Source organism: Ovis canadensis, chromosome 3 (genome assembly GCF_042477335.2).
Source record: "Ovis canadensis isolate MfBH-ARS-UI-01 breed Bighorn chromosome 3, ARS-UI_OviCan_v2, whole genome shotgun sequence".
In the NCBI taxonomy this organism is placed as follows: domain Eukaryota; kingdom Metazoa; phylum Chordata; class Mammalia; order Artiodactyla; family Bovidae; genus Ovis; species Ovis canadensis.
The window spans coordinates 93,543,852-93,556,543 of record NC_091247.1 but is presented as its reverse complement, the minus strand read 5'-3'; the positions used below and the strand labels follow the sequence as shown (position 1 = coordinate 93,556,543).

Below are 12,692 nucleotides of genomic sequence, written 5' to 3'. Positions count from 1 at the left end.
TAGGTTTCTTGTTTTTCATTTTGCTGTGCCGCTCATCTTGTGGGATGTTAGTTCCCCGATCAGGGGTCAAACTGGACCCGCAGCAGTGAAAACAGGAAAACACAGAATCCTAACCCCTGGATCACCAGGGAATTCTGTAACCCTGGTGTTTTGACAAGTGGATACTCTGACCCCATGGAGACTTTTGCTTCCAGATTTATATTTATCAAACATTTAAATTTAAAAAAATACACCTACATTAACTAATTTCCACTGGAAAGGCATTTTTCAGAACAAATTAAATTAAACCCATTTAATTTGTTGATGTATTTTCTATACAGTACAATTAAACTCTTTCCTTTTTTCGATCTTCATTTTTATTTTACCTAAATTATTGTCATTGGTAACAATTATTTTCTATTTACATTTCCCAATACAGGTTTGGTGCAAAGTTTTGGGTTTTTTTTTTTTCATTTTTTGGTTCCTATCAAACTTTATCAACTATAGGTCTCTCCCATTCTTGAGTTTTCTTTTGTGGAATTCTGTTAAGTCTAATTCTCTCAGGCCAATGTTTACAGTTACCAATAGACTCCTTCAGTCAGTCTTTTCATTTCCTTAACAATTTTGCCCATGATTATTGTATGGTAATCATTTCTACCAATAACTACATCAATAAACTATGGCAACAATTATATTTACTTTTTAGTTAATCCATGAAAAACACTGAGAGCCATTCCTTGCGCTCATGCAGTGGGTGCTCAGCCCTGGTGCACACTGGCCTCCCCGTGCAGATTCAAGAAGTGCCAAGGCCCGCACTCGACTCTAGCTTCTCCTTGAATCAGTTTGCTGCAGAGCCCAGACACTGATCTATCGTAAAGCTCCTAAGTCATTCTAAGATGCACCCAGGGTTGGAACTCTGTTCCAAAAATCTAGAGCTGCACTGTCCAACACAGCAAACAGCCACAACACACACACATGAACTATTCAAATTTAAATTAAGTAAAACTTAAGATTCAGTTCCTCAGTTACACTAGCCAACACAGAATGATTCCATCATCTCAGTAGGTGCTATCCAGCAGCCCTGGTCTAGAGTGGAGATGACTGGTTCTTACTCCCTAACACCTGGAAGTTCATAATGATGCACAGGCCCTGGCCCCAATTAAGTCAGAACTTGCAGGTGGGGCCAGGCACTGGTGTGTTGTGTCAAAACTGCCAATGATGCTATTGTGTCTCATAGCCTGGACTGGGAACTTCTGGGCTCAGTGTTTCAGCGGTCAAGCAGTTGGTCAGGGATCAAGGTCCGCTTCCCTTCCAACATCCTTCTGAGAAGCCCAGAATAAACAGGAAGTTGTTGAATGCAGCCTGGGACACAAGTCCAGGACCCACCCTAGCTGGGTTTGCACAAGTATCTCCCATCCAGAGGAGTGACGCTTCCTTTTTGCATTTGAAATCTGATTTTATGGACACAGAGTTTTGATCCACCCTTGCAGTTGGTTCGGGGGGGGGGGGGGAGGGGTGTGCAGAATGGCCCAGAGATAGTAACTGGCTTGAGAGGTTCCCTCCTGAGAGATTCCAAGACCCCACTCCAGGCCAGCAGACCAGTTTGGCACAACAAGGTCACTCAAAACTGCCAACAGCCACGGGGGGAACACAGAAATCACGCGGAAAGAGAGGAGAGTGGAAGTGGGGAAAGAGTCATAGGAGAGAGGGGATAAAAGGAGAGGGGCCAGGAGGGAAAGTGAGCAAAGCCAAAGACCTTTGGAGACAGAGGGGCAAGTGAGGGGCTGGAAAGAATGAGCGAGGCATTGAGGGGACTCTAGGAACAGCAGGAGGCAGAGGATGGAGGTTTGGCAGAAGGAGAGGAGGCGGAGGGAGCCTCTGCAGAGGAGGCAGAGAGGAGGCAGAGGCTTTGCTGGAAGAAGACCCAGGAGGACCCTGGTGGGGCTCAGAGAGCACCCGGGATGGCCAGGGATGAAGGGACCACTGTGTGACAACCCTGTGGACCTCACTGACACTGAGGACAGTCTGATGGCAACGGTCAGCCAAACGCCCATTATTTCCCAATTTGCTTCCTGACCAGACACTGACAACTTGAGGGTAGTAAGTAGGTGTTTCACATAAAATGTTCATTAAATTGAATTCACTAATTTTTTTCCCCTTTTATCTTTCAGAATGTGAAATGTCACGTGGCTGCTCTTGCTGCTTCCTGGAAAGGTTCCTTACTTTCACAGCCTTAGAAATGCTAATAACTTTAATCTGGAATTCTTTTCTCACATTTCATGAGCAGAGTGAATGTGCTGTGTGGTCCAACCATGAGGGCCTGACAGAAGTGCCTGTGTGTACCTGTCTCCCCTCTGCCACTCCACTGGGCTTACCCCATGCACCTTCCATCCAGTCAACCTGCTCTCCAGCCTGCATACCCCACTCTGGCAACAGCTCCAACAATGAAACCAAAACTCTATCATTCCTGAAATTCTTCAGGTGTTTCTGAATGCAATTTTAAATTCAGCTGAATTAAAATTCAATAATTTGTGAAGTGAAGTGAAAGTCGCTCAGTCATGTCCGACTCTTTGCCACCCCATGTGCGCTACAGTCCATGGGACTCTCCAGGCCAGAATACTGGAGTGGGTAGCCATTCCCTTCTCCAGGGGATCTTCCCAACCCAGGGATCAAACCCAGGTCTCCCGCATTGCAGGCGGATTCTTTACCAGCTGAGCCACCAGGGAAGCCCATTAATAATTTTTAACTGCTAGAAATACAAAATCAAGATAAATGTTTGTAAAACTCAAAAAATAACAATCAATATAGTTATGGGAAAGAAGTTTCTGTTTAAATTAGAAAGCTTTGTTAATTAGGTCTTCTGCAGACTGATGTTTGAGGAACTGATTTCCAGCACACTGGCCTCACAGTGACTTGGTCATGGGGGAAACTGTTTTTCAGAGAGCTAACTTCCCCCTGGGAGCTAAAGGACACCCACAGGGGCCACCAAAAGGGTTCCAAGGTACGACCCAACCTGTCCCTCATGTGACCTCCAGCCCACAGGGCCAGGCCGATCTGATCCGTGTGTGACACTGGCTTGGTATCACCCTGAGGGCCAGCCTGGCTCTTGGACTGATCAAAAATATGTTCTCGAACCCTGCTGCCTTCCTGGTCTTAGAAATCTCCCCCACGGGGTCTGAAAAATGCTGAATATGATCATGAAAATGAAACCTGAATTTCCTCTGCATGCCTTTGCCTTGCTAAGCTCCTTCCAGGAGGGCCTAGCACCCGCCTGGGGCTTCCGGGAGACCCTGAGAGGTGCAGGGACACCGTGATTCTGACCATGTTGAAGAACCGCCCTTCAATCACAGCTCTGCTGTCACTAACCTTAGGGGAAATCACCCGGCCTCCTGGAGCCTCGATTTCCCGCTGTAATAATGACAAGTATAACAGCAACCCCTAACGGTTAAAAAAGATCCTTTATGTAAAGACTCAGCATAGGACCAGACACTTGGCTAAGCTCTCGGTAAACATCAGCTGTTGTGGATTTGCTATTATTATCCTCAGCCTGATGCTGGAGGCCCCTTCCCAGTCGGGCCCCCTGCTCCCCTCTCACTGGGTGGCACAAGTTGTGTGACTCAGCCCCACCTGTAAGGCCTTATCCCACGGCCCTCCGAGGCAGAACAGCGGGAGGCCCTCCATTCCTCCCCTCTCTAAAGCCGACCCTGGCCTCCGACTCAGCCTGTGTGGCCCTTCTCCAAGAAGCCTTCCAGGACGACCTGGAGTCCAGCGCTGCTCCTCCCTCACCCGCAGGCCCACCATCCATACTTGTCAGAAGCTGCCTTTTTCCCACAAAACGACTGTGTTGGAGTAGTTTAGTGTGAACTAATTCCAGACCCTGCTCCTGTGCAGGTGGGGGTTGCTGACGTCCAGACTGGACAATATGGACCCAAGACGCCCTGGACCCCACACTTGCAGCCCTACCTTGGGAGGGCGCATTGAAAGCACCCCTGTCCTCCCCACACGTACCAAGCTCTGCACTCACGGCCAGCAGATCCGCAGAGTGTGGCAGTTGGGTTTTTTCCAACCTTTTTAAGATTTCAAACTTCCCGGATATTTTGCAGCCTGAGACCCTTGTCGGCCTTCCCCAGATCAGAATCTTCCCTCCACCATTCTCCCCTCCCCCACCCCAGGGAAAGACAGCCGGGCCCAGACACCAGCTCACCCAGTTCCCGAACAAAAGTTCCACTGTCAGCAGGTCACAAAACAGCAAGCCCATGTCTGATCCTTGGGTCCGGACCTCGGCAAATGGCACCAAGAGCAGGAACCCACTCCTGCCGGCACCGTTAGACACAGTAAGGGCGGCTGAACCCCCACCATCATATTTAAGGCTCAGTACTGGGTGCCCTCACACCTGGTATCTCCCAGGCCACCCCACCCCACAATCAACAGGGCCATCAATCTGCAAGCTCAGCTGGCCCTGCCCACTCCCCACACCCTGATCACTAGCACATGAAAGGCCAGGAGCTCAGTACAAGAGGAAGGACCCACCATCTGCCAAAGAGCCTACTTTTACCACACAAAACCTCGAACTCTGCTCCTCCTATGTGCCCTGCCTGGGAACCCTCCCCACTACAAACCGACACGTGAAATGACATCAGAAAACACTGCCACAGGACGGCAGGCAGTCAGTGCAGACCGTTATCACTGTTCTGACTTCTAAACCACAACTCTCACCTCGAGTCCCACCTCTTGCATGAAGCCCTCCTGGAGCGCTCCCGCCAGTGGCTGCTTTGTGCATCCGTCTCCCGCAGTGGGTGGGGAGAGAGGGCTGTGCCAGGCACCTCGGGGCTGCAGCAGGACCCAGAGAGCTTTCTCTTCCCTGCTCCCTGGGGCACAGGCTGTCCTGGGAAACACACTCACATCTGACTCTAGCCCATCTTCCTTCCCTGCCAATTCACCCCCAGCTGAGTTTCTGATGCTGCAGTCAAGCCTCCCCTCTCCTCCTCTGGGCCAGGCCCATGAGTGGCAGGTCTTCACTAAACTCTAGCTCTCCAGAGTCCAGATTCCGGAATCGGCATCTGCCACAACCCTACCCACACAAACCCACAGGTCACAGAGCCCCCCTCACCATGGCCTCACCTGTTCCTCCCCATCGTCTCATGATCTTTGACCACCACAAGAAGCTCGGAGCCCTGGTCCAGGGGGATACCCTTGAGGTCCCACTCGAATCCCTGGAAGAAAAGGAGAAAAGAGGTCTTAATCTGTGGGCCCCTAGAATAGAAGAGACTGTGTCTGGTTCCCCCTTGGCACTGAGGGGGCATCTGTGACCACTGCTGGGGAAGGGAGGGATGCATGAGCAAAGAATGAATACATGAGTGGCAGGGTCCCAGAGCTTCAGAAGTTGACAGCGAGAGCTGAAGGCAGCAGAAGAGGCCAGACCCCCGTGACCCCGTCCCCCCAACTCAGTTGTACCAGTCACCAGGAGCACAGCTGGGGAAAAGGCTCTGCAGGGCCCTCAGGGACCAAGATCAGTGTGCTCATGCAGCAGTCAGGCCCCTGGTGACAGCATGCATTAATGCCACATAGGTCTCCGGTAATCCCAGGATCCTTCTCAGAGCAAAGGCACCCCATGCACCTTGACCCTACCCACACAAGGCAGCCAGGGCTTCCAAAGATGACCAGGGAGCCATATAAAGAAAGCTGCTGACTAAGTCTCAAACAAGAGCAAGTTATACAGCCGATGGGAGCCAATTCTTTTGCCAATTAGAGAATGATGAAGTTCTGAGCAGAAAATACACTGACCAACAAGAACCTGAATTAGTGAGCAAACAAATGAGCATCTCCCAACACAGATTTAGTCACTAAAATTGTTAAAGGCTATTGCAAAATGCTTTAAGCAAATCACTTGCACAGATAAGTTACTGCAAACAGGCAATTACTTCCTGTGGTTTAAATTACCTAAACATTGTCAGTTTTTCTAAAACAATGTATTCAATGTAACCCAAACTGAAAATGGAAAAGAAAGCAAGCTGGTTGAGGAGGGGGGCAGAGACCAGCAGGAGGCAGAGGAGGAGCCAGGGAGGGCCCTGGGAAAAGACATCAGCCTGTGCAAGGGAGACAGGCGAGCCGAACACACCCTCCACCCGGCTGGCCTGGCCAGAGAGGAGCAGACAGTGCACGCCTCACTCCTCTCCACACTGCGGCCACAGCACAGGGTAGACCCCGGTCAGGCCACCGCCTCTCCTCCCAGGCTCCTGGTGCCTGGAGAATTCCTTGGCGAGCCAGACCAGAGCCCCTCCTCTGGATGACAACACCACTGGAAAAGCCACCAAGCCCCCTGACTCGTCCCGCAGAGGACATACCTCATTCCACACAGGGTTCACATTGTTCTTGATGACTTTGGTTCTCTTCTTCACACCTACAAGAGACACAGAGGGTGAGTGGAGAGACACACCCCACTCTGCACCTTCCCCAAGTGAGGACCAGTTCCCAGATGTGCACTGCAGCCTGCCCCCAAAGGAAACCTTACAAAACCCACAGGTCCCTGAGAATGCCCCTGGTCTGCTGTGAAAGCCCAATGCCAATCACATACATCTCTCAGCCCTGGGATGGAGAAACAGCAGCGCCATCTGAAGGATCGTCTAAAGGAAAATACCCAGCCTAACTCTTCTTTTTCTCAACATTTTATTTCTGTTTATTTATTTTGCTGCTGTGGGTCTTAGCTGCAGCACACGGGATCTCTAGCTGTGGCTGGGCACTCCTAGCTGCGGCACGGGAGGTCTAGTTCCCTTACCAGGGGTCCAAGGCCCCTTGCACCGGGAGCTCAGAGTCTCAGCCACTGGACCACCAGGGAGGTGCCAGCCTGGCTCTTCTTTTTTTATTTTTTACTTGTATCTGAGTATAGCTGATTAACAATGCTGTGATAGTTTCAGGTGAACAGCAAAGGGACTACTCAGTCATACATCCACATCCTCCCCCAAACTCAGCCTGACTCTTCTTGATGAGTTTGTTATTGTTACTCCAGACTTTCTAAATAAAGTCTTGAAATTGTCAAGTTTCTAAGAATGAATGATCTTCATAGAAAATATTCCATTTTTCTTTTAAAAAAATCTATCTCCACATAATGTATGATTCCATTTATGTGAAATGTTCAGAATAGGGAAATCCAGAGAGACAGAAAATAGATTAGTAGTTCCAGGGGCCTAGGGGGAGATGGGAATGGCAAATGAATCCTTAGTGGAGATTTCTTTTCGGGGTGATGAGATATTCTGAAATTAGATAATGACGATTGCACAACATAGTGAGTGTACTAAAGACCATTTACGCTGTACATTTTTAAATCATTAAAATGCTGACTTTTAGGGTTTGTGAATTTTACCTCAATCTGAAAAAAAAAAAAAATCCTCCTCTCTCTCACCTTGAAGGCATCTATCTGAAACAGGCTCTTCTACCTGCTGGTGAGGGCTGGGCTGAGGGGACACAAAAGGGCTTTGGAAGAGATAAGAACTCACACTGCTGAGTGTCCCAGGCAGGAGCCTGCTGAGCCTTTCCTTTTGCATTTGGGCCTGAGGGTGGATGAGAGGAACAGGAGGGGCCAAACGTGTCTGGCTTTTCCATTAAACATCAGGACAGGAATGATTCTGTGCTTAGTAAACGATTTAAAGTGTTCAACCAGACACAGAACTTATATTTGGGTTGGATGTGAAATATCACTGATTCAACCCCAACTGTGCAAGACCCTTCAGTGAGAAGCCTGTGGGCTCAGCATTCACAGTGTGCTACCTGGACTGACCCTTTGAGCCTCTGGAAACATCCCCCAGGACCCCTGAGTCCTCCTCTGAAGCTGAGCACTGTCTGTTTCCTTTCTGCAGGTCCAGCCCCCATGGCCCAGTTCAGAGCAGGAAGAGAAGAGGGGAGCAGAGGGGGTCATGCACACAAGCAAGGTCTGGGGACGGATTTGGAGGAAGGAAACAATGGCTTCCCAGGTGGCTCGGTGGTAAAGAAGCCGCCTGCCAATGCAGGAGAGTCAGGTTCCATCCCTGGATCAGGAAGATGCCCTGGAGAAGCTACAGTCCATGGGGTCACAGAGTCAGACACGACTGCCTGAGCACACATGTGTGCAACAGCAGAGAAAGGAGCAAAGAAAACAGAGGAGAAGGAAGCATCCAACGGAGGACTGGTAGCCCCAAGACCAAGATTCAGGCCCCCCGAGTCCCCTCAGAGTCCTGCCAAATCTCCCCCAGCGGCAGAGGATGAGCCCCACCCACCCCACCTCCTGCTGAAAGTCACTGCTGAGGGGAAAGCACGCGGGCTTTGAGATAGAACAGATCACCACAGAGCACTGATTTTCTCAGAGACCCCAGGGCAGCAGTTCTTAAGTTTTTGGTCACACAATGTCACTCTTAAAAATTAAGGACCCTAAGGAGAAGGCAATGGCACCCCACTCCAGTACTCTTGCCTGGAAAATCGCATGGATGGAGGAGCCTGGTGGGCTGCAGTCCATGGGGTTGCTGAGGGTCGGACATGACTGAGCAACTTCATTTTCACTTTTCACTTTCATGCATTGGAGAAGGAAATGGCAACCCACCCCAGTGTTCTTGCCTGGAGAATCCCATGGACAGGGGAGCCTGGTAGGCTGCCATCTATGGGGTCGCAGCAGCAGCAGCAGCAAGGAGCTTAAGTATAACTAAGGTATAGTATAAGTATAACTTAGTTAAGTTACCTTAGATAGGTATCTATCGACTTTTTATTGTATTTGAAGTTAAAACTGAGGCACTTTAAAATATTTATTTGGTAATTAATTTTATATTAACAAAAAGAAGCCCAGTACATGTTCACATAAGTGACATATTTTTATGAAAAATAACTATACCTTCCAAAACAAAGGAAAAAAGAAAGTGACACTGTTTACTTTTTGCAAAACTCTTTAATGCCTAGCTGGATTACCATATCTTTGTCTACATTCAGTCCATTGAGATGTCTTGTTTTAGATGACATCTATGAAGAAAATCCAACCGGACATATAGATGGTAAAGGGGTTGCATTTTAATAAGTTTTCAGATAATCATGGATATTCTTCTCTCATACTACACCAAAACTTGACAACTAGTATTTCTTAAAGGTTAGCTGCAGAGTGAAATTTGAAAGAAGAGTGAGAAACATTTCGTACTGTTACATTAGAATCTCTTGTGCTATCTTGCATTTTGAATAAGTCCTTTACCCATGCAGGACTCTGTAACATCTTGCATTGGTCATTTGGGAAGTAATCTCATCAGAAAAGTCATTAAATATTGGGAGACGCAAGACAGAAGTGTTCTAAAATTCCACTTTTTGTTTGAAAGCTCAACTTTTATGATGGGCAACAAATGATAAATGTCAGTTTAAAGTAGCAGGCTCACTCACTCATTTTCAAGAAAATATCTATCAAATGCCCAAGTCTGAATAATCATAGCTTGTCAGTCTTTCTTTCAAGTAAAAACAATATTCCATTTTTTTAATTTTAAAACAAAAGGTGACTTCAACATGCCACTTGAGCAGTCACACAAGTGCTTTTTCTTGCAACAATCTTCATTTCCCCAGGTGCAGCAGAAGTGCTCTGGGCATACTTCCCAGCTCAACGCAGAAAATATTACAAAAACAGGTACTCCAGGATCAAGATTAATAAAATCAATGATTGCACAGCTTTATCAGGGACATTTTTCAATATAGCTTTTCTTTTTCAAACTGTGAGTACTGGCTTTTTTTTTTTTTTCCTTCAAATTACATGTTGTTCAGTCACTTAGTTGTGTCTGACTCTTTGAGACCCCATGGTCTGCAGTACACCAGGCTTCCCTGTCTGTTACCAGCTCCTGGAGCTTGCTCAAATCCATGTGAGTCAGTGATGCCATTCAACCATCTCACCCTCTGTCGTCCCCTTCTCCTCCTGCCTTCAATCTTTCCCAGCATCAGGGTCTTTCCAGAGGAGTCAGTTCTTTACATCTGATGGCCAAAGTATTGGAGTTTCAGCTTCAGCATCAGTCCTTCCAACAAATACTCAGGATCAATTTCCTTTAGGATTGACTGGTTTGATCTCCTTGCAGTCCAAGAGACTCTCAAGAGTCTTCTCCAACACCACAGTTCAAAAGCATCAATTCTTCGACGTTCAGCCTTCATTACGGTTCAACTCTCACATCCATACATGATTACTGGAAAAACCATAGGTTTGACTAGACGGACCTTTGGTGAAAAATACAACTAGTACAACTTTTGTGCCAAAGCCTTATTAGTATTAAGGCACCATCAGTTTCACTTTCCATTGCTGTTGCACCAGTGGTACAATTATCAACACAGTGAAAAGTGCAAACAGCATCTTAGTATTATTGTGGAAATATGTTTAACCTTGCTGACCTGCTCAAAGTTCTGGGGATTCCCCCATGGGTCCATGTACCACAGTTGAAGAACCTCTCAGGAAATTCATTGAACATCTGTTTCCTCACCTGTAAGGTTGCCGTGCCCTTCTCCAGGGGGATCTTCCTGACCCAGGGATCGAATCCACGTCTCTTACACCTCCTGCATTGCAAGCAGGTTCCTTACCACTAGTACCACCCACTTAGCACAAGGTCATAATAATATCTCTTTACAGGGTTGTCATGAAAATTAAACAAGATAGGATGAGTGAGGTGCCTGGCACACAGCACGCTCATTAAGTGTGGGTTTGCTCCCCCTCCCTTCCCCTCTGAGCCTCAGTCTCCTGCAGCTAGTGAATGCCTACTGATCCTTCAATGCCCAGCTCAGCTGTTTCTGCTCCGATATGCCTCCCTGGACTCCCCCAGACAGAGATGGTTGCAATCTGTGACAACATATATCGAACAGCAGGACAACGCTGCACTTCTGTGTCTGTCTCCCAACTAGAGTGCGAGCTTCAGAGGGCAGACACCATGCCTTCCTCATGCTAGGATCCCTAGAATACAGCAAGTGAGAATTGCTCAGTTGTGCCTGATTCTTTGCAACCCCATGGACTATACAGTCCGTGGAATTCTCCAGGCCAGGATACTGAAGTGGGCAGCCATTCCGTTCTCCAGGGATCTTCACAACCCAGGAATCAAACCCAGATCTCCTGCACTGCAGTCAGATTATTATAGCAAGGTGCCCAGTAATTGAGTGTGAAATGAATGTGTCCTTTTGTTTCCCAAGTTGGGTGCAAGTTCACATCCTCACTAGAGGGCAGAGCCACGCTTCTCAGGGAACGTCAGAGACTACATTCACAGTCTGGCTATATGTCAACAGACAGAGGGGCTGAACGGAGGCACATGGAGGGGAGATGTCCCTAGGGGGCCCAGTGATCTTATGAAAGGTGTCCCAGGCCCGCTCTGACTGAATCGCTCTGCATCCCCTTGTGGGCCATGTTGGTGTGGCTCCAGCTGGGGTTAAATACATGGCTTTGGAGTCATTCAAACAGCAGGCACTACTAAGTGACCTGAAGTAAAACTTGTCACCTCTCAAAGCCTTAGCTCCCTTGGCAGTAAAATGATAATTAAAAAAGAATCTCTACTTCACTGGTTTTGAGGGGATATGAGATGCTATCTAAGTGTTCACTTCCCCTCCCTTATCAACTTTCCATGGCCTACAGGAGTAACATGGAAAATTCCATCTGCAGCCTCTCTTGAATTGTCCGCTTGGAAACATAACCTGGTGCTTCTGGCTAGTAGCAAATAAGCAGTGTCCATGTGCCAAGCCCTGTGCAAAATGTTTTTTAGACATTTTCTACTTTCTACCTTCCCTGCAGATGAGAACAAAGGCCTTCAATATGATTACACTAAGTCCCAGTGAGAAGGGCTGACTCTGGGACCGTCTGGATGATGTGAAGGGAGGGGCCACCGACTGGCTCTACAGCCCCAAAGAAGAGAGAGAAAGAAATGAAACTTTAACCCAGCACAATCACATGACTTACAGTCACCGAGGAAAAGGAAAGCAGGCTGCTAATTAGGAAATAGTTTCTTCCTCATCATGGATTTAGACCTTCCCTGTCCTTGATCATCAGTTTTGGCCTTGAGAGATTTATGTGTATAAATAAAAAGGCTCAATAGTTAAAGATAGATGAGCGCTCACAGCTCCTGCCAGGGGTGTGGAGAGGGGATTGCAGAATTGGGGCCAGGTGGGCATCTGTGAGGATCATGCTGGAACCCTGGGGTGTCCCTCCAGACTGAATGACTCAGCGAAGAGGAGTGAGCCTGCCATGGAGGACTCTTCTGTGCCCCATGGAAATTCTTCACTGGTTTTCCCCTGCCTACCCACCCCACCTCAACCCTACCTTCCTACCAGAGTCACCCATGGCTGTAGGGTAATGTTTTGCAAACTGCTCACTGGGACCCATCAGCAGCCCATGACATCAACTGAGTGAGCTGTCCAATACGCCTTTTTAACGACAGGCTAGACTAAAGAAGAAAATGCCAGAGCACGTCTCTCATGGGAAAGTGCTGTTACTCAAAACTTTCGGTTATATTTTCACATCTGTACTTATGTGTGTACTCTATCTTGATGTAAAATACATTTCTTGTTGTAGATAACAGTCCCAACATTTGAAAATGATCACTTAGAGGAAGATTGTCAGAGGAGAACTGGAGGACAAAGAAATCTTGGCCCTTGAATGTTGAGAGGCAAGGTACGTAACAGAAAAAGAAATAGTACATTGTCCTAGCCCCCTGCTGGAGCCAGTTCTGATTAAGACCATGGGCTGTGGGAGGGGATATGGG

General features: G+C 47.8%; 1 protein-coding gene across 31 annotated transcripts in view; it reads right to left on the bottom strand.

Annotated features, from left to right (window-relative positions):
* DYSF (dysferlin) overlaps positions 1–12,692 on the bottom strand; it is a 227,982-nt gene that overhangs the window by 193,701 nt on the left and 21,589 nt on the right. For all 31 annotated transcript variants that reach the window (XM_069583650.1, XM_069583666.1, XM_069583664.1 and 28 more), the window contains exons 2-3: positions 6,324–6,379; positions 5,101–5,192 (exon numbers count right to left, since the gene is read on the bottom strand). In XM_069583650.1, the coding sequence (XP_069439751.1) occupies positions 5,101–5,192; positions 6,324–6,379 (148 nt within the window). The remainder of the gene's footprint in view (positions 1–5,100; positions 5,193–6,323; positions 6,380–12,692) is intronic.